General features: G+C 39.4%; 1 protein-coding gene and 1 long non-coding RNA gene across 3 annotated transcripts in view; one reads left to right on the forward strand and one right to left on the reverse strand.

The window, feature by feature from the left end:
* The window catches only part of CNTNAP5 (contactin associated protein family member 5), a 459,549-nt gene that overhangs the window by 393,758 nt on the left and 40,114 nt on the right, over positions 1-25,677 (reverse strand). For both annotated transcript variants that reach the window (XM_086367026.1, XM_086367025.1), the window contains exon 4: positions 4,626-4,732. In XM_086367026.1, the coding sequence (XP_086223152.1) occupies positions 4,626-4,732 (107 nt within the window). The remainder of the gene's footprint in view (positions 1-4,625; positions 4,733-25,677) is intronic.
* On the forward strand, positions 1,359-20,517 carry LOC147378136 (uncharacterized). The gene is made up of 4 exons (XR_015151425.1): positions 1,359-1,510; positions 11,669-11,770; positions 18,866-18,973; positions 19,119-20,517. It is a non-coding gene; the product is annotated as an uncharacterized LOC147378136 (long non-coding RNA).

Consider the following 25,677-nt stretch of genomic DNA (forward strand, 5'->3'; position numbering starts at 1 on the left):
CAATCTTCTAAACTTGGACATTTTAGAAAACCAATAACTGTGGTAACTGTCTCTGGTGACTGGAAGATCTGATCAGTGGGTGGGTTGCCAAGACTTAATCTGGACTGAATGCATTTGAGTCAGTTCTGATAAGGTGGATGAACCTAGAATTCATTATACAGAGTGAAGTGAGTCAGAAAGAGAAAGATAAATATTGTATTCGAACACATATATATGGAATCTAGAAGAAGGATATTGAAGAACTCATTTATAATGTACCAATGGAGAAACAGACATAGAGAATAGACTTATGGACATGGAGAGAGGGGAGGAGAGGATGAGTCTAGGGAAAAAGTAACATGGGAACTTACATTACCATATGTAAAATAGAGAGCCAACAGGAATTTGCTGTATGGCTTAAGAAACTCAAACAGGGGCTCTGTATCAACCTAGAGGGGTGGGATGGGGAAGGAGATGGGAGGGAGGTTCAAAAGGGAGGGGATATATGTATACCTATGGCTTATTCATGTTTGACAGAAAACAACAAAATTCTCTAAAGCAATTATCCTTCAATAAAAAATAAATTAAAAAAAAATCTGGACTGAAAATACTATGTCACCTCCAGTCATCCTTCTGGTGAATAGTATACCACTCGGGATAAAACTGCTAACCAAAACAACTTACAGAGATAATAATATTTAATGTCAGTTTACTGGACAAATGTTGATTTCACATTTCCTCCTCCTATGAGGACCCTGCCACAGATGGGAAAGGACATGTCCTTTACTTATCAATTCTTTCTAAGCAGGAAGTTTTGAACAAAGTGTGTTTGAAAAGTCACAAAACTTGCATGCCCAAGTTCTTTATGTTTCATCAGATGAAGAGGAAAGAAAATTGAAATGGAATCATGACATATCTACTTGTAATACTATGCCTACTATGCTTAAAGACTTTGAGAATTCCCGTTGTACCATTCTTCAGAGTTCATCATGCCCTTCATTAAGCCAGACCCCTCTGTTAGCCACAAAGCTAGACAGAAAGAAGCAAATTCTGTCTAAGTCAGCCCTATTGGTTCACATTTACTAGGATGCACCAAGAATGAGGAAACCAAACTAATCCTGAAGAGAATGAAAAGACAAAAGACCAGTAGTCAAGAAATTATGTTTTTAATATCATCAGAAATGTTTTAAAAATGTGAAGGTCTTTCATCACATTTCAGAACATTTCAAAAATGTTCTGATTATGCATGACAGTTTCAAGAAAATAAACCCCTGTTGAGCAAGGACATTACCATTTCCACACAAGCAGGGTTGTGAAGTTGTTTGTTTTGCTTTTACCTGTCTTCTGTATTTTACCAGCTCTCGTTTCTGATCCCCCTCATTCAGAGCACATGCTTTATGAAGACAGAAACGCATGGCTTGATTTATTCAATCAACTCAAATCTGACTCAAAACAGTGCTTCTCACCCATTTGGAGGAGGAAGAGGGATTAGTCAGAGGAGGACAGTTCTTAAACTGCACAGACATCCAAGGTATGTGTGCCAAACCTCACAGCCACCCAGGCACCTCTGATCTGCCCTGGCTGGGTGCCCAGAGGGAAAGAATGGGTTTAATAGTATTGCAGCCAATGGTATAGACATTGAGCAATGTTACAGAAAGGAAGATTGGAAGGTGTTTAAAATAAGGAATGGTATTTTTAAGGCTTGATATGTTCAGTTTCCTGCTCATCAACTTTGACAGTGTTCCTTTGAAAATCAGAACTTCACTTCCATCGACTTTCAAGTTCACACTACTTTTATAAAGTTGGAGATCTATTTTTAGCCTGATAGATGTATAAATTTAAAGGAGGAGAATATCTGTAGAGATGGACTTAACGAAATATTGCTGAAAGTGAATAGAATAACCTTTAAAAATCTTAGGAATCTTATCCTGTGACTTGGCAGATATTTGGGTAATTTTGACTTAAATCTTCAGGCTTATCTCATCTCACTATTAACTTGACGGCCATTCGTTTGCCTCTGAGTTTCTTACAGCAGCACTTCAGTACAAACTAGACAGTCTTGTATGTGTCCTATAACGTATCTGTACAATTACAGTCTTTTCTTTAGGGATACATTTCTGGAACCAGACTCAACATTTATAGATTTGATATTTATTGAAAATCTTAAATAAAATCTTGCAATTTTAGCCTTAAAATGGTCTCCAAGATCTTGGTGCACACCCCGTCATGTCTAACTCTTTGCAACCCCATGGACTGTAGCTCACCAGGCTTCTCTGTCCATGGAATTTTTCAGGCAAGAATACTGGAGTGGGGTGCCATTTCCTACTCCAGGGGATCTTGCTGACCCAGAGATCAAACCCACCTCTCTTCCATCTCTTGCGTTGGCAGGCAGATTCTTAACTACTGAGTCACCAGGGAAACCTCTATACTACACTTGATCTTAGCCAAAAGGCTGAGAAGCAATTTAGTTAGCTTTCCTTTATAGGATCCACAAGAAAACTGAGGTCTGGAGTGTCAAAATTGTCTTCTTGTTCAAGTGCAAGAGCTTGGTCAAATTTAAATCTAATCTCTGTCAGTCTAGTGTTCACTATTCCAAATATCTAAATAGAAAGTTTTAAGAAATTTATATCATTATAAATCCAGGCAGTGTTTTTCTCTTCCACAGGCAATTAATAGCAATAACATCATCCCACAATGGCCATTGGGCTACTTCTTCTCTGATTTGCTTAGACTCCTCTATGACCATCATTGGTGAATAGTCAATTCTAAGGTATAAAAGAGGCTATAGAATGACTCAGGGGTCTTAAAGGATGAGAGCACCAATGCTGTTCATCCTGGACCAGACCCAGCTGGCAATTCCCTTTCCCTTTCTGCATTCTGTGTGCCATCCCAGGAAAAGCGGAGACTTAAGAAACACCAGTGAGATCAGGCCCTGAGGGATAGTCTCCCTATAGTCCTGAGAATAGCTCCAGCCTTGGCTTGGCTCTTATATTAGAAGGCCCTTCTTACTAGAAGGCCCTTCTCCTATGCTTCTACCTTCTTTTTTTTTTTTATGCCCTTTCATGAAGTCCAGCTGCAAATCCACCTTCAGGTGGTTTGAAAAATCTACGTTTTTGATTAGGCAAGTTACCTCCTGAAAAATGCTTCTACCTTCTAAGTCAATTTCTAAGTCCATATTTTCTGTGAAGTCTCCTACAACTGAAGCCAGCACTTTCCAGTCATGCATGCGTACTCATTCATGTCCAACTCTTTGTAACCCCACGCACTGTTGCCTGCCAGGGTCCTCTGTCCGTGGAATTTTCCCCACAAGAATACAGAAGAGGGTTGCCATTTCCTCTTCCAGGGGGTCTTTCTGACCCAGGGATCAAATCTGCAATTCCTATATCTTCTTCATTGGCAGGCAGATTCTTTGCCACTGAGCCACCAGGGAATTCCCCTTCCAATCATATATTTCTCAATTAAACTTCAGTTCATGTCATACAGCTTACAAACAATCCTCCAAATGTCAAACCTTCTCTATTTCAACGTGTGTTTTTTATCATAACCCTGACGAGAATATAAAATTGTGGGAATCAGGACTCACGTTCTTCCTTTACTTTTTCCTCCTCACTCCTTATTCTTTGTGTGCTCCAATCTCCTCAGTTCTGCTTCCTTTCTTACTATTTACTGTCAGCATTCTCCAGCTATCTCCAAATAATTGCAGATTCCGTTTCCTTTTTCTTTTCCTTGTCTACCACTTCCCTACTACAGGATCAGCTCAAACCTTCCATCTGAAGCCTCCCTATCATGAGCATGCAGACAGTGTCAGTACTTATCCACAATCTGCGAGTTCCATTGCCTCAGATCCCATGGTAAGGGGAACCCTCTTTCCCTCTTGACATTAGGTACCCACATGACTTTGCCTGGCCAATGGAATATGAGTAGAAGTCATGTTTGGCACTCCCAGGAAGAAGCTTTTTTTTTTTTTTTTTAATCTTTGGTCACACCATTTGGATGTAAGATCATAATCCCAGGGATCAAACCAACACCCCTTCAGTGAAACCATGGAGTCTTAATCACTAAACTCCCAGGAAAGTCCCAGGTAAAAGCTTTTAAAAGCACATGTTTTCTTGGGCTTCCTTCTTCCTGCCATAGCAGTATTCCAGATGATGAAGTCTCTGTCAGCCTCCCAGAAGGAGAACGCCTTTGGAAGAGTTGGTCCCCTGTAGACCTGTGCTATGTAGGTAACATAGGCATGACTCAGCTGCTTATTACTTAGGCCACTGAGATTCAGGCTGCTTATTGAACAGCCTAATTTAGCCCATTTAGACAATGCAGTTGACTTCATAGCTCACCTTTATATGCCTACAGCACTTTGACTTGTCTCTGGCTCAACAATTACCTGACTTTCTGTCTGTCCTCTTGGTAAACCTTGAGCTCCAGAATGGCATGGCTTTGTACCAGTGCATCCTCCATGCTCTCCACAGTGCTTGCCATAGAGTAGCCTCTCAAGAAACACACAGTGAATGAATGAATAAAAAGTGCCCACCCTATGTTGAATATATTAATATTCTGACACTATTCCTAGCATTCCTGGAGTTTTGCCCTAGAATGGGGAATCTGGGAATTTTGCCATAGAATCTGTGGGGAATCATGAGTCTACTCACAGTTATGGCAGGTGGCACCTACGTAACCTGTGTCAGTGCAGTTACAGTAGAAGGTCGTCCAGGACTGGGAGCAGCTTCCTCCATGCTCGCAGTAGTTTGGCAAGCACCTAGTGAGAGATGGAGGAAAATCAAATTAAATAAACCAAATCAATGGAAATAAGGCGGGGGGATGTCTTATATTCAACTGAATGAGTTAACGGTGAGAGTCAGTCGGCTACGCTACTATGCCTAAGTGAGACTTGAATATGTGAACATAAGACAAGAATTTCCCCACAGAGGTGGGGTCCTTTACAGTGCCTGGTTCTCCTGGCCAAAGGAAGGCTCAGAGCTGATTTAGGCAATTAAATGAAGCATTTCAACATGGGGGCACATTTTCATTGACTTGAAGTTAATTTGAAATAGTCAGAATTTGTAAGGTTTTTCATTTGCCATAGAATAAAATGGACAAAGAGTGTAATTTTGCATTTTGGAAAGGTTTTACATTTTTAAAGGTAAGGGGAAAGGGGCAGATAATTGAGGTCATAATCCTCCTGCTTCTCTGTTGGGTGACAGACAGAAATCTATTTTAAAATACTCATGAAATTTGAATAGATGCTACATGTTCAGTTAACATACAAGGAAACTCTATAATTATTAAAATAGCCAATAACACCCTTAAAATGAGGCCTTAACTATTTGTATTGAAAACAGTATGATCATTTTGAAAAATATTTCACCATACACTTTAAAAACTTTCTGAAACACTCATGTAATTTGACCCAGCAATCACACTCAGATGGCTCTTTCTTAAGGATGTATCTAAAACTATAAAAACTATATGTACTAATTGTCATTATTCACAATGATGTTATGATGAATCCCTGTACTTTTTCTACATAAGATTTCTTAGGAAAGTTGTCATAATTAATATTAATAGGCTATCAAAAAGTCACTACAAATGAAATTAGCAAAAGGATTATAACAGACTGGGACTGAATTAAGTAGAAATTCAAGATATGAAGCACAGCCACAGTGAAATAAAACAAACACTTTATAGTGAAAAAATAACTAGAAGGACAAATGTTAAGTGCCATTTGGTTAATGGGAGTGAAGGCAACATTCAGTCCTTCTGGACAAAGACCCAGCTCAGCCATTTATACATGGTGTCTGTAGGTAATTCTCTTCACCTCTTACATACATATTTTAAATTCTCTACACGGCAGCCACTGTTGCTATTAAAAAATAACCAGCAAGTTTTCAACATGTGTAATAAACAAAATTAAAAGTAAAAGCCATGATAAATACTGAAATGTTTGAAAACAATCTTTATGGGAAGAGTAAAGTCTCACGAATTTCACCAGGGACAGGACACAAATGGTGAAATTACAGAAATGGTATAATACAACAAAAGGACTCATTGTGGAGCGTCTAAGAATGTGGGGCAAGAAAAATTAAAATGACTTACCCTAAATGTCCTATATAAGTACAAAAACTTCCAGCAATGATTACTTCAAAGCCCAGAAACTAATATTCCTGCCTATGTTCAGACATATTATTAGAAATTTTCTGCTCACTACAGCAAACATACAATTGTGCCAATAGGGCTTCTGTTTGGGAAAAGCTTATTGATAACGCCATAGTATCCAGCCATGGTTTAGAAACAGGGAAAAAAAGGGAGGGAACAGGATGCAGTAATTTTACTCTAGAACATGATCAAAAAATCCAACCAATCAACGAATAAACCAAAAACGGGCCCTTGCCGACTCCAAATTCTACCCTCTCTCTGGGTCCCATACACCTAGGTAGCTGGAAAAGAAAAGACAGTCTTATTACTCAAGACTGGCACATGTTTCCTCCCTCAACTCCACTAACTTCATGCTGTGGGGAATTTAAACTTGAAACATCAATGTCCTCATGAACAAAAGCCAAGCAAGAGCCTCTGCCTCTGGTTGTGCGCTGATGGACAGCCTGAGAAGGCCTCCCTGCCTCCACAAGTTTTCTTTTGACTCCCAGAGCCTCCTCATTTCTGAACACTGCTGCTCTGCAGGGTGATTTTCTCTAGCCCTGTCCCCTCTAAAATGCTCAAATTCTCACATGACATCTCTATAGCTGCTCCAACCCAGCCCATCCTACTCCACTCCCCCAATCACACAAACATACACACATACACTCACACATAGATTCAGCGTCCATGAGTGACAAATAATGGTATTACTGTTCCTCTCCCTCTGCCAACAAAAAGTTAATTGCTTTAAAGATGGAAAGCTGAGCAAAACCAGGTCAGTAGATATTTATCCTATAGTTCTTCTGGTTTTGGCACCAAGAAAGTTTAGATCAGCCCCTTTTTTGATGACTGAAGCTAAAAGGAAAAAACTCAGAAGTTCTCATTGGCCATGTTTTCAGCCATGAGAAGAAAGCTTATCTGCAGTGAAAGAAAGAGAAAAAAATGCTAAGTTTCAGAATGCAGAAGAAAAGAGAGGAGAGCATCCTGACAATGGTCATTAGTATATCCCTATTGTTTCAAAGATTAGGCTGAATCCCTGACCTTTCTGAGGGCCTGACTGCTTTAATCTAGCTTAGATTCTGTGAGACAATCCAAGATCTTTCTAGGAAAACCCCAATTTTAGTCAGGCTAGCTTGAGTTGGGACTCTCACATTTCCAACTAACAACCTTAACTTTTTATAAAACCACATCCTATAAATACAAACAGAAATGGGAACACATTTTTCCTTATAATTTTACACTTTAAATATTTTTAAAATTCAAGATTGCCAGGTTATCCCGGGCATGTAGGGAGAGAGATCTTATGGAAAACTGTAAGAACAACTTGGTTACTTTGAACATATGTAAAAAGCCTCACACAGACTGTGTTTTGTGTGTGTGTGTGTGTGAGTGTGCACACGTGCACACACTCAGTCGTGCCTCACTCTTTGCAACCCCATGGACTATAGCCCATCAGACTCCTCTGTCCATCGAATTTTCCAGGCAAGAATACTGGAGTGGGTTGCCATTTCCTTCTCCCAGGGATCTTCCCCACCTAGGGATCAAACCCACATCTCCTATGCTGGCGGAGGTTCTTTACTCCTGTACTACCTGGGAAGCCCCACAGACTTCGTATTGCAGCATTAATAAACTCAATTTACCAACAAATATGTAGGCTAGAAATTCATTTGCTTACGGTCACTCAAAACTGATGTATTTCTGAGAGAGAGAAAGGAAAAAATCTAATATTCCTAGAACAAGCAAGAAAATGAATGAGTACTTACAGGGCTGCCTTTGAGCTTGGTTCATTTTGGTTCAACACACACTGTAATTAGAAAATCTCATTTGTAAAGTAGACATGCAAAATAAAAGATGTATAACCTCAATTTGCTTATTTAAAAAGGGCAGTTTTAGGAGTATAATTTCCTTGTTCTTTAATCAGTTCATTTTAACTGGTGTTTTGTTTCTTTTTCTCTCTACTTGGCATACACTGAGCACTTAAGACATGAACCTTTAAAGAGGTCAATGTGGAACTACGGATGTGAAAAGAACTCATTAAATGTGAGGACAGTTACAATCTTAGGTGTAAGGTGCTGAATTCAAATTGCTAAGAGATAATCATTCTGAATAGCTACCTTCTAAAATCTTAATGATATTTCATATATAGCTGAATTGGATGGATGTGCCTTCCTGTAGTGTATGATGTTTAACACAGCTTTCAGCATAAACACAACTGTTGATGTCATACTCTTTAGAAGCCCAAAGAAGCATCAAGATGTGTGCCAGCAAAGACTTGGAGGGCAAGAGAGATGCATCAGAAGCTGTGTGCCTCTTTATAGGAGAAGCTTGTACATAATATGAAGGGGGTTGAATGAAAGAGTTGATGGAAAGGCACAAAAGAGTTAGAAGTATAAGAAGGAAAACATAATATAACAGGCACAAAAGTTATATATGAGTTTTATATAAGAATGTATATTTTCCACCCAAATCAAAACTTCTTCCAAAAGAGAAGGATCATTGCTAGTTGGGGCTGGAAACAAGGCAGGTAAGAGATAAAGCTGGAGGAAGTGTCCATCCACAATGGCCCATGGACCTCATTAATGGTCCCATCCAGCCTTCAGTGGTATATGGTTCTGGCTTCACTGTTGTTTGGCAGTGTGCTTTCTTGTTCACAGTGAGAAACGAAGGGGGAAAAATGTCTCCTTAACCATGCATAGCAGGGGAAATAGATAAACTGCTTCAAAGAAGAGCGTATTTTACAGAATATTGAGAGATTGATCTACCTGAAGACTAGAATCCCATTTCAAGCATCCTGGCAAGCATATTTTCTGCAAAACACACCTCCTCCGCATTGGAATTGTGAAGAACAAAGGGTCCCCTGCCATTTTCCTTGAGAAAGATCACAGTGATTCTCTCCCTAACTTAGCTTTCCCTAAGGCCAGGTACAGCTTTCTAGCTGGAGCAGATCACATCTCAGGGAAAGCATTAGGAAAGCAATGGTACTCAACATAGTTTTGAAAAAAGCAGTCAGTGTGTTTGCAATTTAGAACGTTTCACAGAATCAATATAAATTATTGGTTTCCCTTAAATAAAAATCAGATTACTGAGAATAGCCATAGCAAATTTCTTGATTTTCCATGCCAAATTTATATTTTGAGTTTAGTCTTTAGTAACTTCAAATTTTTATTTTGAGTTTTGTCTTCTCTTTTGAATTCCAGACCTATAAATCCAGCTGTCTGCTTCATAGTTCCACTTGAGTGTCCATCAGATGTTTCAAACTGCATGTCCAAACCTGAATTTCTGATCTCTTACCTTGCCTCCTGACCCCAACTTCACTACCCATATTCTTCACTATCTGAGGAGGGCAACTCCACACTTACCACTGTTCAGACTTCAACACTTGCAAGCCCTGCCCCCGCCCCACTTCCTTCGTAGCACACACCTCACGGACAAGCACGTGTCTCTGACTCCGCTTTAAGACTCTATCCTGCATCTGACTACTTCTCAACACCTTCTGCCACCATTCTGGTCTGAGTCAACAGCATCTCTTGCCTAAACATCTGTGTTTATCAGCCAACTGGTCTACCAGCTCCATCTCTGATCCACTCAGCACATTCCCAATACAAGAGCAAGAAAGACCATATTAACATCTAAGAAATATAGTATTGAAACCCTTCAAGGGCTTTTTGTTTTTATCAAGATAAAAGCAACATTCTTAAATGACCATTTCTTGCTGATCTGTACTTCCATCACTTCTCCAAATTCATTCCTAATCTTTTCCCTTTTCTACATCTCCCCCAACCACGCTGTTATCTTTGTTGTCCCTAAAGCACACAAAAGATCCTGCTTTGTCAGTGTCTTTGCACTGAGGTTCTCTTTGCCCAAATGCTCTCCCTCACATGTCCAGACAGACCATGATTCACCTCCTTCTTGTCTCTGTTCAAAAGGCACCTTCTCAAAGAAGTCCACAACAGTCATGCTATTTAAAATTGCATGCTCCTGCAGTCCCACTGCTGGACATTTATCTGAAGAAAATTTTAATTCAAAAAGATACATGCACTACTATTCACTGAAAAAAGATTCTTTGCAGCACTACTTACAATAGACAAGAGGTGGAAGCAACTTACATGCCCATTGATAAATGAATGGATACAGAAGATGTTGTGTATGTACATACAATGGAGTATTACTCAGCTGTAAAAAAGAATGAAATAATGTCATTTGCAACAACATGGATGAACCTGGAGATTATCATACTAAGTGAAGTAAGACAGATAGTGAAAGACAAATATCATATCATATTGCTTATATGTAGAATACTAAAGAGGATAAAAAGGAACTTGTTTGCAAAGTATAAATTGACCCACAGATATAGAATACAAACTTATGGTGACTAAAGTGCAAAGCGAGGAATAAATTAAGAATTTGGTATTAACATATGCACACTACTATATATAGCATAGATACACAACAAGGACCTATGCATAACACAAGGAATACTACTCAATATTTTGTAATAGCCTATAAAGGAAAAGAGTCTTAAGAAATGAATATGCTGCTGCTGCTGCTAAGTCACTTCAGTCGTGTCTGACTCTGTGGGACCCCATAGACGGCAGCCCACCAGGCTCCCCCGTCCCTGGGATTCTCCAGGCAAGAACACTGGAGTGGGTTGCCATTTCCTCCTCCAATGCATGAAAGTGAAAAGTCAAAGTGAAGTTGCTCACGACCCCATGGACTGCAGCCTACCAGGCTCCTCCGTCCATGGGATTTTCCAGGCAAGAGTACTGGAGTGGGGTGCCATTGCCTTCTCCGAAAAAAAAAATGAATATAGGTATATGTATAACTGAATTACTTTACTATACACCTGCAACTAATGCAACATTGTAAATCAACTATACTTTAAGTTTATAAAAGTAAAATAAAATGAAGTTGCAACTCTCCTCCTCTCTGCAACACTAATTCGTTTTCCCAGCCATTCTCCTTTTTCATTCTTAGCACTTCCTAACTTCTAATTCAATATGCACTCTGCTTATTCATTACTCTTACGATTTGTTACCTGTGTACTTCCCTGGTGATGTGTACTTCCCTATGTCTCAGACAGTAAAGAATCTGCCTGCAATGCAGGAGACCCAGGTTTGATCCCTGGGTCAGGAAGATCCCTGGAGAAGGAAATGGCTACCCACTCCAGTATTCTTCCCTGGAGAATCCCATGGACAAAGGAGCCTGGCGGGCTACAGTCCATGGGGTCACAAAGAGTCAGACACTATCAGTGCTTTGTTACCTGCCTTCCCACAAAGGAATGCAACTTCCATAAAAGCATAGGTTATTGTCTATTTTTTTCACTGAGTACTTGATGTAGTAAAGAGAGTAGCACTCAATAAGTGGCTGTTGATTGAATGAAACAACATATAGTCTGGGGGTACAATCACCAGCTAAAGCTATCTTTATTTAGCTTAACCTGTCCAGTTAACCATAGACCCTCTGACCTTTACTGTTACCTTCCTGACACTGAGCAGCACAATAAGAGCTGACTGGAGTAGAGGGGAGACAAAGAGCTACACCTTTTCTTTTTTTTTTTAAGTGGTGAAGAAATATTGAGACAAGTAAAGGGAGCCTTCGGTGCAGCCATAGGCAAGAAGCAATTTAGAGGCGGAAGAGAGAAACAAGGTACACAAGGGAAGAGGTAAGATGGACACTATGAATGGGATCCTTTTTGGTGGCCTTCAAGGATGCAAGTAAATTCTGCAATTCCTTTTTATTACTTGTATTTTGGAGTCCTGACAGCTCTATATCTGAAGCAGTTACACAGATAATTTTCTGCAAATTGGTCAGAAGCATATGCTTTTTAAATGAGGTGAAATAATGCAACTTAATGTTCCTTTGAGGGCTTCCCAAGTGGTGTTAGTGGTAAAGAACCCGCCTGCCAAAGCAGGAGATCTAAGAGATGACGGTTTGATCCCAGGTCCCGGAAGATCCCCTGGAGAAGGGAATGGCTACCCACTCTGGTATTCTTGCCTGGATAATTCCATGGACAGAGGAGTCTGGCAAGTTACAGTCCATTAAGTTGTAAAGAGTTGGACAAAACTGAGTGACTCACACACACAGTGTTCCTTTGAGGACATATCTAGCATTCTTGATAAAGCTGAGTACAATCTTTGATACACTTCATTGAGATTAAAAAGTCTACTTTGGAAATTCAATTTCCCTATCTAGCTTTTGTTATCTTTAACCATATATTTTTTAAAGTGCAATGATCTGTAACCACTTTGTGACTAACCTAAGAATGTTCAACCAAACATTCTTGGTTAGTCGACAAAATATTTCCACCAAGGGGCAATGAATGTGGATTTGGCTTTCCTGAAGTCTTTCCCCTTGCCAATAAGCTTGAAAGGAAGCTTCAATTCAAGCTTATAATCATATCTGAGATGTAGCTGTAAGGTATGTTTTTCTCTGTTTTATAGACAAAGAAAGTAAGACAAGTCTAAATAACTTGTCCACGTGTGAAGTGATGGAACCATACCACCTGTCACTGAAGCCCGTAGTCTCAAGCCCTGTGCAGTCTTCCCACCATCAAATGCCTTGTGATGAGTCTCCTTAAAGTGAACTCGAAGCATGATCTTAGCGCGTTAATTCTGAGAGGGAAGAGAAAGGGGCTCACATAATTTCCCATTGATTCTAGAAACTAGTTAGCAAACTTGGAGCTGTCAGTTTAGAGTACTTAAAAGATCTTTTGGGGACTTTCCTGGTGGTCAAGCAGTTCAGGATCTGCACTACTCCTGCAGGAGATTCGTGTTCGATCTCGTCAGAGAAGATCCTGCATCCTGCATGCCATGTTACCAACAAGAAAATTTCTTGACCTGAATAAAAATGAAAATACAACATATCAACTTTAAAAAAAAGAGATATTTTTGGTGGGAGAAGAGGTATAGATGGCCATGGGAAACTCAAGTATATGTTCATTATATTAGCACAGTGATATATAATTTAGTCTATAAATCTCATACAGTGATGAAAGGTTGGGAAAGAAGGTTTTGATTCTATTTCACTCTTTATTACTAATCTGTGAAATCTTTGAAATAATAAGTAAGAAGATATCCTCTGTCCCTGCTCTGCTCTTGTTTTTATTTTTTTTTCAGATAATGAAGACTTTTCCTACATTTTCTATGTCTATCTGAGTTAATGTAACTGCTTCCACATTCTGCCTGCTTTAGGAAGAAGGAACTTATAAGTTATTAATTCAAGCCAGACAAAGCCTTTTAGCCTATTCAAAAATTCAAAATTGTACCCTTTTTATTAAACATAAATTTAAGAACTAACTAATCACAGTTGGTAAAGAACCTGCCTGCCAATGCAGGAGATGCAAGAGACATGAGTTCAATCCCTAAATTAGGATGATCCCCTGGAGTAGGAAATGGCAACACACTCCAGTATTCTTGCCTGGAAAATTCCATGGACAGAGGAGCCTGGCAGGCTACAGTGCATGGGGTCACAAAGAGTCAGACACAGCTGAATATGAATGCAATAATCTTACAAATACAGAAAAAATTCAGAGACTCATCAAAGTCTTAAACAAAATAAAAAATCCATTCAGGATTCATCTTTTGTCTTTGCATACAAGAGTATGGGCTTCAGAGTCAGCCCACTAGCAATGCTATGGAGTCCTTGACTGAACACAGCGACCAGGGTATCCCAGAAGCATCAACAACAAGGATCATGCATGCATCTTCATATCTTAGCATAAGTGCTTACTGTAGACATAAAATTTCTAAACCCCAATGTTTGTGATCTCAGTTTCAACAAAAAGATAATCAAAACCTCAGTATTTATATTGTGGGGTGAGGAAGGAATATGATACTGAGAGAAAATTAAAAATGATCCCAATACTGATCTTGGTCAGAGACTTCTACATAATTTATCTTTCTGGGAAGAAACTGACACTTTTGACTTTGAAAAGGTGCTTCAGCATATTTATAGTTGATTTTAATAAGATTAAGAGCAATGTTAGTCTATTGTCACCCTTAAGAGGAACCTTACCTAGGACTTTGAACAGTCTTACATCAAGTCAAGGAGTTTCATAACATGTCTAACAAGGAATATTTAATTCTTCCTTTTTCATAAAATAGGGCCTGCCAAAAGTTGGGTATTTGAACTGATCTGAGATAGGTTTTTTCTCTTGTAGCAAGATTGTATTAAAACTTTGAAAACATTTTGTTAATAATTATTTGGTATTTGTAATTTTTAAGAAAATTCAGCCTACTTTTTTTTTTTTGCTTAGAAAAACATACATACAATAAATGACATCTTAGAGTTTAAAAGATTTTTAAAAAAGCATAATGTAACTGATTTAGACCTTAAAATTTTTCCTTATTAAAACATCTCAGATAAATTGGGTTCATCAAAGTTAAATGTTCGTGTATCTGGATATTTAACTTTGATAGGTATTTGGTATTCTTTTTTAATGTCATAACTTGGAAAGTAAATAAAACATAAATGCAATTTAAAATATCTGAAGGTATTTAAATAACTAAATCCATGAATGGCATTAAGCAGTATTCAAAGTCCTTTAGACCTGATTACTAATACTTGCTAGACTATACATAGAATACAATTTTATAAGCTGAATTAAAAAAAATTAAAGAACAGAATTTTGAATCTGTAATTTTGAGAAATTGAATATCAATCTTTGAAACCAAAACTAAACCTTCTGAACCATCTGACCTGCATACAAAATTCATCCTTTGTGAGCACCACAACGCTTTCACCAGCAGCTGTATTGACTTCCGTTCAGATTTTGGATTTCCCCTTCACCCTGCTCTTCCATCAGGCTCTGCACAATGCCTAGAGCATCCCCAGGGGTGGCTTCCATTTGCTGAGCCTGAAGCATGAATTCTGTCTCTAACCCCCTGCTTCTGGGTCTTTTTTGTCACTTTAGTATTTTTTGGTGCAAATAACACATTTTAGGTTCAATCTGCTAGACAAACTTTCCTCCCAAATGCTCTGCTGCTGCTGCTGCGAAGTCGCTTCAGTCGAGTCCAACTCTGTGTGACCCCATAGATGGCAGCCCACCAGGCTCCCCCGTCCCTGGGATTCTCCAGGCAAGAACACTGGAGTGGGTTGCCATTTCCTCCTCCAATGCATGAAAGTGAAAAGTGAAAGTGAAGTCACTTAGTCGTGTCCGACTCTTAGCGACCCCATGGACTGCAGCCTACCAGGCTCCTCTGTCCATGGGATTTGCCAGGCAGGAGTACTGGAGTGGGTTGCCATTGCCTTCTCCAAATTCTCTAAACTCCCCTAAAGAATATTTAAATGAAACTGCTTCTGTAAAACCAGCCAACCTTGCATTTTATTTTTTCTTAATGTACCAGTGGTAGAGGAAGAGCATTACTTCCTTTTACTTGCCTTTTTTTTAAATATTGGAGGGTCACTCATTTTGTATTTTGGTTATATTTTCAGGATATTTCTTCTCATTTTATATGTTGCCCCTACATAGCCTTGGTCAGTCTTTCTCTGTTATGTTCCTTACTGTTCATGTAACGTGCAAGGACCATTACTATTAATATAGTGGCATTTCCTGACCTTAAATTATATATCTGCTTCAACCTACCAATTCTAGTTCTTGGAATAATGTCCCAGAAATGATTTTTCACATGCACAAAGATATATGTAAAATTATTATTATTATTAACAATTAGCAAAAAGGGCTGCAGTCCGTGAGTTCGCTAAGAGTCAGACACAACTGAGCAATTTCACTTTCACTTTTCACTTTAATGCATTGGAGAAGGAAATGGCAACCCATTCCAGTGTTCTTGCCTGGAGAATCCCAGGGACGGGGGAGCCTGGTGGGCTGCCGTCTATGGGGTCACACAGAGTCAGACACGACTGAAGCGACTTAGCAGCAGCAGCAGCAAAAAGGAACTAAAAAGTCTCTTGATGAAGGTGAAAGAGGAGAGTGAAAAAGCTGGCTTAAAACTCAACATTCAAAAATTAAGATCATGGTATCCAGTCCCATCACTTTATGGCAAATAGATGGGGGAAAATTGGAAACAGTGACAGATTTTATTTTCTTGGGATCCAAAATCTCTGTGGATGGTGACTGCAGCCATGAAATAAAAAGACACTTGCTCATTGGAAGAAAAGCTATTGCAAACCTAGACAGCATATTAAAAAGCAGAGACATCACTTTGCTGATGAAGGTGCATATAGTCAAAGCTATGGTTTTTCCAGTAATCATGTACAGATGAGAGAGTTGGACTGTAAAGAAGGCTGAGCTCAGAAGAATTGATGCTTTCAAACTGGGATGTTGGATAAGACTCTTGAGAGTCCCCTGGACAGCAAGGAGATCAAATCATTCAATCCTAAAGGAAATGAACCTTGAATATTCATTGGAAGGACTGATGCTGAAGCTGAAACTCCAATACTTTGGCCACCTGATGTGAAGAGCCGACTCACTGGGAAAAAACCTCATGCTGGGAAAGACTGAAGGCAGCAGAAGAAGGGGACAACAGTGGATGAAATGGTTATATGGTGTCACCAATCAAATGAACATGAGTTTGAGCAAGCTCTGGGAAATAGTGAAGGACAGGGAAACTTGGCATGCTGGAGTCCATGGGTCACAAAAAGTCAGACATGACTAAGCAACTGAATAAAAACAGCAACAACTCCATTGTTTTGGGAATGTTTACATAAATTATGGTACATCCACACTAGGCATGCTATGAAGGAATTAAATATGCACCTCTATATGTAAGTATATTAGAAAATTTGTCATGCATAATATAGTATGAATTACAAAACAAGACATTGCAGAGTAACTTGTATAGTGTCTGCTATGATTATCCTTGTTGTTAAAGAGAGAGAAAAAAAAAAAAAAACCTCGGGAAGGAAATAGATCAAATTAAAATTTTTTAATAGTGGTTAATTGTGGGAATTAAGGTACCATCTTACTCTTTATATATTTCTGGGAGCAATCATGGTTTATACAATGAAACTAGAGAAACATATGGCTGGGCTGCTATTCATATTTTATTTTGCTATTAGAGAAGAGAAAAGAGAAACTCATTCTACTTGGAAAATGGTCACTAGGAAGAGGTAGTCAAGCTATCCCAAGACACAGTCTTAGTCCAGGGGTGCTATTCAGCTGGACCAGAGAAAATATCCAGGTGAAAGTCTTCTTATATACATAAAGCTACAGAAGTTCAAGTAGGTTCCAGTTAACCAACTCGTGCAGAGCAGGCATTTACGACTGTGTCTTAATAGATCATTCTCCACTTCCTTCATTGAATTCTGGAAATAAAACTCAGTGGGTGAACCCTTTGCTCCTTTGGAACAAAGCCCATCTGGTAATACACTCCTAATACTCACCATTCATTATGATCCTCTATCAATCTATGACTATTTTAAATCACTTGTAAAAATTTAAAGAAAATGGTCTTTGTCTAAGAAAATAAGCCCAATGGTTAACTGTATATGCTGAATGTTTGCCTTTCTACAGCAGTTATTTAGATATATGTAATGTTTAGAAACAGGCATGCTCCCTTAAAGAATAAACTTGAATGAATCTAAAGAAAATTACCTGTTAAGATAAGTTGATGTAAAAAATACTCAGTATATTTATATAAACACCTATAGAAATATTTTTCTCACTATTAAATTTCTGTCTTCTCCATTTCCCATAATAGACTGAAATGAGTAGAACATCTATCGACAGGCCTCTGAAATTCCCCAATGGTCAGATAAACAGTTATCTATAAATGAGTCTGAATGTATTTATGCTCCATGGAGTTACTTTCCTTTTTAAGAATTCTCATCTCTCCTTTATGCAGTTGAAGGTCAGTTTCAATTTCTATATGCTTTCCTTAGAGACAAAAGAAGAAAACATTTCAATAGTCCTCAAAATGCAAGCTGACTAATGTAAGCCTTTTAATGAAGCTCATACATTAAAAATCAGCTAGGTTGCCTTCTTTCCTTTGTCTGTTTGCTTTAATTAGCAACCAACCGCATTGATCTTGTTTTGGTCAGATAACTTTTCTGAAAGCTTTTGAAACCTATTTCTGTGCCTCTCCATTCTAACAATTACCATAATCCCATTTTACCCCCACAGTTGGATTTTCATTATAATTGAATTTTGTTGTAATTACAGCAGATGTAGACATTAAGGAATTAAGGGAATAGAAAGGAAAGTGTCAGAAGTCAGTTTTCTAAATTTTCCATGGTCTAGTTCACAGCAGGGAGTTAATTGTCAATGCTTTCTGAAAAAGATCCCTAGATAATGGACAAAGCAATGATGATCAAATAAGTTTGCAATGCACATCAGTGATCCCAGGAGTACTGCTGTTCAAGACAGAGCCAGGCACACTACACTTCTTTCTCCTCCTTGCACTAGACTTTGATTACCAATGAATAGAAAAATGGGAAGGACCTCTCTTTACTTTCCTGTAAACCTTTAGCTTTTGACCAAGAGAGGCTAAGCTGTTCTCAAAATCCATTCTTCAAAGACAGCACATCCAAACCAAAAAGAATTGATCAGTTAGCCATTCCAATACTTGTTATTATGAGAAGCATACAGAGGCCAGGAATCTAACAGCAAATAATTGCTACCTGGTTACCTTAAAAGCAGAAATACATACTTCCTTTCTCCAAGTAACAAAGTAATATGTTTTTGTTTTGTTTTGTTTTTTTTAATTCACAGGGAAGAAAACTCCTTATTTGCCTGATGTGTGTCATTTTGACTAAAGAACATGGAATCAAATTTCTCTAATCAATCCATTTGTCTCCATAGCATAGAAGCACGTCCTTGAAATGGAAACAGCACACCATTTACAGATGGGCTCTGCCTTTCATAGGATTGAGAAATCTGCTTTGGTTTTTCTACCTCATTACCACTAAGGTAAAAGGTTTTGTGTGCCTTGCAGGAGAATGATTTTGTTTAACATCATTTAGAGGGTACCTCAATTATTATGTTCTGTTTATGCAGAAAATGCAAACAGTAGAGCTCTCCATTTTACTAAAACTGTCTTATTCTTAAATTTTAGGACATCGTTCAAATCCCAATATGAATGGAAACAATCTTATCATTTGTTTCAGGGCTTCTCAAAATTTGTTTAAAATGTAAACTGATATAGTAGGCCTGGGGTAGAACCTAAGTTTCTGCATTTATAATAAGCTCCCTGGAGATGCCAAGGCTGCTGATCTTCACACTGCTATGAATAGCAAGGCTCTAAATTCCTCAGAAGAACTAAAGAGCATCTTGATGAAAGTGAAAGAGGAGTGTGAAAAAGTTGGCATAAAGCTCAACATTCAGAAAACTAAGATCATGGCATCCGGTCCCATCACTTCATGACAAATAGATGGGGAAACAGTGGAAACATTGGCTGACTTTATTTTTCTGGGCTCCAAAATCACTGCAGATGGTGACTGCAGCAATGACATTAAAAGACACTTTCTCCTTGGAAGGAAAATTATGACCTACCTAGACAGCATATTCAAAAGCAGAAACATTACTTTGGCAACAAAGTCCGTCTAGTCAAGGTTATGGTTTTTCCAGCGGTCATGTGTGGATGTGAGAGTTGGACTATAAAGAAAGCTAAGTGCCAAAGAAATTGATGCCTTTGAACTGTGGTGTGGGAGAAGACTCTTGAGAGTCCCTTGGACTGCAAGGAGATCCAACCAGTCCATCCTAAAGGAGATCAGTCCTGAATATTCATTGGAAGGACGGATGCTGAAGCTGAAACTCCAATACTTTGGCCACCTCATGCGAAGAGCCGACTCATCTGAAAAGACCCAGATGCTGGGAAAGATTGAAGGCAGGAGGAGAAGGGGACGACAGAGGATGAGATGGTTGGATGGCATCACCAACTCGATGGACATGTGTTTGGGTGGTCTCCGGGAGTTGGTGTTGGACAGGGAGGCCTGGCGTGCTGTGGTTCATGGGGTTGTGGGGAGTCGGACACAACTGAGTGACTGAACTGAACTGAACTGAACTGAAATTCCTCAGGGAGATTATGAGGGACAGGGAAAGGCCTGGCATGATGCAGTCCATGGGGTGGCAAAGAGTTGGACGTGACTGGGTGAATAACAACAGCGTATTGTTTTAGATAACCATCCTGCAAAGATGATTCAGGGGGTGGCAAATGGTGGTGGTCGCCACCACACACCCTTTTTTTTTTTTTGTAAATTTAAGCTTTTTTCAAATTTTATAGTAAAATATTACAGCTTTCCAATATGTCATGTATCAGATTTTAACACACTGCCCAAGCAATATGCTAGTTTTTGGCACCAGGTTAACCCTGGAGACTTTGCTGTGAATCATCTGCTTCCCCTGTGTGATCATGAGACTAAGGCTATGCTAGTGTTACTGGGCTTCCCTGGTGGCTGAATGGTAAAGAATCCACCTGGTAATGCAGGAGATGCGGGTTCAGTCGCTGGTGTGGGAAGATCTCACATGCTGTGGAACAACTAAGCCTGTCACCACAACTACTGAAGCCCCTATTCCACAACAGGAGAGTCCACTGCAATGAGAATCCCAAGCACTGCAGCTAGAGAGTAGCCCCTGATCTCTGCAACTAGAGAAAAGCCTATGATGCAACAAAGACCCAGCACAGCCAGAAATATAGGTAAATAAATAAAATTTTTAAAAATATTATACTACTGTTATCAATGGGGAAGGATGTTGCACTGCACCAGCCAAATCTCTTCCAGTCTGCACAGACGCATGCACACTACTCAGCCACCCCAGTGGCTGGGGTGGGGGTACACTGCTACACTTAAACTCATTTAAATCCACTTTAACCCAATCAAGCCCAGGAACATTTACTTGCCACATGCTTTTTCCCTGAGTAATAATGGAGCAACAACAAGTGAATGGATGAATGTGACATCAAAATAATTCCATATCATAACGGGGATGAAAAATCTAATGCCATATTAGATCTCTTCCTGTTGCCTATGCATAGTCAGGCTGGCTCTGAACCTTTTGTAAAAGAATGTTGCCTATAGCCTGAAATAACACAGGATTGCTTGTTGTCAAGGCTCTGATCTTTAAGAGTCCATTTATACAGAGATAAAAAGTTACAGAATAGAGAATAACACCATCTTGCTGGAAGTTTACAGGAACATTGTAATCTGATCTATATGGACAGCTGCAAGAACAAAGGATTCCAACACCAAGAATTTTGCAACAACTAACCATACCCCTCACTAACCTTGCCTTTAAAAGTGCTTCGCTGAAACCACTCAGTGAGTTTGGGCTTTGGGGTGCACAGGCTGCCCAACTCCTCCTATGGCCTTGCAATAAACATTTCTCTGCTCCAGACTTCAGTATTTTGGTTTGTTTTCCCCTGTGTGTAAGGCACACAAACTTCCATTTGGTGACAATACTATAGAAAGTAATGACACTGACTAGACATTTACCTGACTTATGTATTTGTAATGAATACACATATTTCTCAAATTTGAAATAAAAGGGTATACCTGCTCTTAACACTTCTGGATAAATCTTAAATAAAAATATCTGCTGTTACAAGCAAGGTGTTCAAAACTTGTATCAGTTGGCAACTACTTTCTTGTGTGAATCAAGATTTTCTAAATATTTAGCAACCAAAACAGAAAAGCCATATAAAAAGAGTGCTGAGGATAACATCAGACTATAATCTATGACTCTTGGGTCAAAATGCTCCTATGTCTTCATAGACCAAGTTTAGAAATATTTAAGTTAATCTTCAAATATTGTTTTCGTCTGTTGTAAGTAGCCCTACAATTTTATTTGTTGGAGTAAAAGGTTTTCATTGTCAAAAAAAGAAAGGAAAAAAGCACTCATATAATACATGCAAGAAGGACACAGGTTTTAATTGGGTTCATCAATCACCACTCAGGTTTTGTCATCCAGTCTCCTCCAAGGCTATATTTTCTAGTGGAGACTAGTACTGTCCAAGAGAGCCCTCAAGGCTGTGGTCATTGCCATGGCCTCCAGACCCCAAGAACAGTGTTACCAGACATGACACAAGCATGGACTGCATTATCCAGGATGCTGAGCCATGCAGACATGTTTATAAGGTCCCCTTATTTCTACTTTAAAAGTCATCTAATTCATAATAGGGCTTCCCTGGTGGCTCAGATGGTAAAGCATCTGCCTGCAATGCCGGAGACCAGGGTTTGATCCCTGGGTAGGGAAGATCCCCTGGAGAAGGAAAAGGCAACCCACTCCAGTACGCTTGCCTGGAAAATTCCATGGACAGAGGAGCCTTGTAGGCTACAGTCCACGGGGTCACAAAGAGTCGGACACGACTGAGCAAGTTCACTTCACTTTAATTCATAATACCTATCATTACGGAAAAGGGTTTTGAGCCCTACGAATCCTGGATACATACCAAATTCCTACATGAAACAAGGCATTCAAATTACTCTGCAGAAAAATAAGCAAAAGATGAGAATACTCACTTTTTAAAAAAGGAAAGCATTAATATATTTATGAAACTTAACCTCCTCGGTGGCTAAAGAAATGCCAAGTAAAATAAGAACAACTTTGCAAACAAACAAACAAGCAAAATCATTCAATCCAATGAAACTTGAGTTGATGTTTGAGAACCAAAGACTCAGGAAGTCCATATGCTCTCATTCCTGAGCACAGAGACTTCACTGTAATGGACTGAGGATTTTTCTGGGATTATCCTCCTGTGTCCTAGTTAAGTTCTAGTGAGGGTTCCTCCACAGAGGTGAGAGGGTGCCCTCAAATAACCCGTACTTCAGATTAGAGAGACCTAAGTTAAAATCTCAGTTGAGTAACTTTCTAGCTGGCCTGATGCTTGAAATTATTTATGACTCTAAGTTTTAATTTCCTCTTTAGTCAAGTCAAGACTAAAACAATCTTAAATCATTCAGAGAAGGAAATAAGTTCTTGTAGGATGTGAATAAGTATGAATGCATTATTATTTCCATGTACACTTGCAGGTGGTTTGTGACACAGATCCAGACTGTGTTTTTTTCTTTTCTCTTTTTGCAGCAGATACTTTTCCCCCATTTCATGGAGAGAGAGCTTTGGTCTGAATATTGCTTAACTCAGTTTACTACTCATCCTGTCTGTGCAGAGCTGGCATTTCCATTCTCTTGTTAACCTCAGGAGCTGCTAAGAAATGTCACACTTCATCTTTGCTCATATAAGTTTCAACCGTGTCCTGACCGTTTAGCAGCAAATCTGGCTTCTTTGAGAGAAATGAGCAGCCACCACTCTGCTTTGAGTTCGGATTTGCCTCTAGGGCTTGAAGAGGTAAAGCAGCAGACACCTGAACCACTCTTTGTGGCCATGCACTTCCTCACGATAAAACCACTGATGGCCAACCCACTGATGTCCAAAGTCGAAGCTCTGGATTTCGACTACAGCCAGTCTTCATTGGCCGCTGACTTTGTGTCTGTTCTAGGAATAGGTTCTGAATTCAATTTGAGCTAAAATTCTAGGACATTTGTACATGATGATTTCAGAACCAACAAAAAAAATGCTAAATCCTTCTTTCCAAAATGATATTCTTTTCCTTTTCAACTTGTTTAGATTTTTTTACTGCCAGACTTAAAAGTGTGGAAAATATCTTCTATCTTATACTAATGAAAATGGTAGTTGCTGCTGCTGCTGCTAAGTCGCTTCAGTCGTGTCCGATTCTGTGCGACCCCATAGACGGCAGCCCACCAGGCTCCCCCATCCCTGGTAGTTAGGAATATTCAAAATCCAAAGTTAAAAATCCATGCCACAGTACAACACTTAGGTATTCATCAACTGAATTTTTATCCAGTTGGACTAAATAACATATTGACATTCAGTCTAAGATGACTGAGGCCACCTCTCATTCTTGTGTTTCATTTTTCCTTGCATGGCTAAGAAAAAAGTTGGGAGTCACTTCACTTTCACTCCCTCCTACTGCTATGGCAAAGACCACCACGCACCCACTATAATCTTTCTCTGCAGCACCTGAACACTGCCTCGGAATCACTTGGAATACTGTCCGAAGTATTAACCTTGGTAACATCATGGAGGATACCAAAATTACAGCCTATTCTCCATCTCTAGGGTTTTAGGAAACAAATTATACATTGTGTTTGTTCCCTTTTCTTCCTGAATTTTCTCTGAAAACTTTATACATATGAAATAGCTTTAATCTGAGTACCTTTTTAAAAAATATATATTTTTTTAATTGAAGTATACTTGATTTTGGAGAAGGCAATGGCACCCCACTTCAGCACTCTTGCCTGGAAAATCCCATGGATGGAGGAGCCTGGTAGGCTGTAGTCCATGGGGTCGCTAAGAGGTGGACATGACTGAGTGACTTCCCTTTTACTTTTCACTTTCATGCATTGGAGAAGGAAATGGCAACCCACTCCAGTGTTCTTGCCTGGAGAATCCCAGGGACGGGGGAGCCTGGTGGGCTTCCGTCTCTGGGGCTGCACAGAGTCAGACACGACTGAAGCGACTTAGCAGCAGCAGCAGCGTACTTGATTTACCATGTTGTCTTAGTTTTAGATGTGCAGCAAAGTGGTTCAGTCATATATATATATAGTTGTTGTTCTTGTTCAGTCGCTTAGTCATGTCCAATTCTTTGGGACCCCATGGACTGCAGCATGCAGGCTTCCCTGCCCTTCACCATCTCCTGGAGCTTGCTCAAACTCATGTCCATTAAGTCAATGATGTCATCCAATCATCTCATCTTCTGTTACCCCCTTCTCTTCCTGCCTTCTATCTTTCCCAGGATCAGGGTATTTTCTAATGAGTCAGCTTTTCGCATTATGTGGCCAAAGTATTGGAGATACAGCTTCAGCATATTCCAATAAATATTCAAGGTTGATTTCATTTATGATTGACTAGTGTGGTCTCCTTGCAGTCCAAGGGACTCTCAAGAGTCTTCTCCAACACCACAGTTCATAAGCATCAATTCTTCAGCACTCAGCCTTCTTTATGGTTCAACTCTCACATCAATATACGACTACTGGAAAAACCATAGCTTTGACTACTTGGACCTTTGTTGGCAAAGTTGTCTCTGCTTTTTAATATGCTCTCTAGGTGAGTCATAGTATTCCTTCCAAGGAGCAACCATCTTTTAATTTCATGGCTGAAGTCACCATCTGTGTGATTTTGGAACCCCAAAAAATAAGTTCTGTCCCTGCTCCACTGTTTCCACATCTATTTGCATGAAGTGATGGGACCGGTAGCCCATGATCTTAGGTTTTTGAATGCTGAGCTTTAAGCCAGTTTTTTCACTCTCCTCTTTCACCTTCATCGAGAGGTCTTTAGTTCCTCTTCACTTTCTGCCATAAGGGTGGTGTCATCTGCATATCTGAGATTACTTATATTTTTCCCAGCAATCTTTTCCAGCTTGTGCTTCATCCAGTTCTGCATTTCACATGAAGTACTCTGCATATAAGTAAAATAAGCAGGGTGACAATATACAGCCTTGACATACTCCTTTCCCAATCTGGAACCAGTCCATTGTTTCATATCTGGTTCTAACTGTTGCTTCTTGACCTGCATATAGATTTCTCAGGAATCTGGCACTCACATATCTTTAAGAATCTTCCAGTTTGTTGTGATCCACACAGTCAAAGGCATTAGCA

The sequence above is a fragment of the Bos grunniens genome, chromosome 2, assembly GCF_055505025.1.
Source record: "Bos grunniens cultivar Pamir isolate PY7600 chromosome 2, Bosgru_T2T1.0, whole genome shotgun sequence".
NCBI classification, from domain to species: Eukaryota; Metazoa; Chordata; class Mammalia; order Artiodactyla; family Bovidae; genus Bos; species Bos grunniens.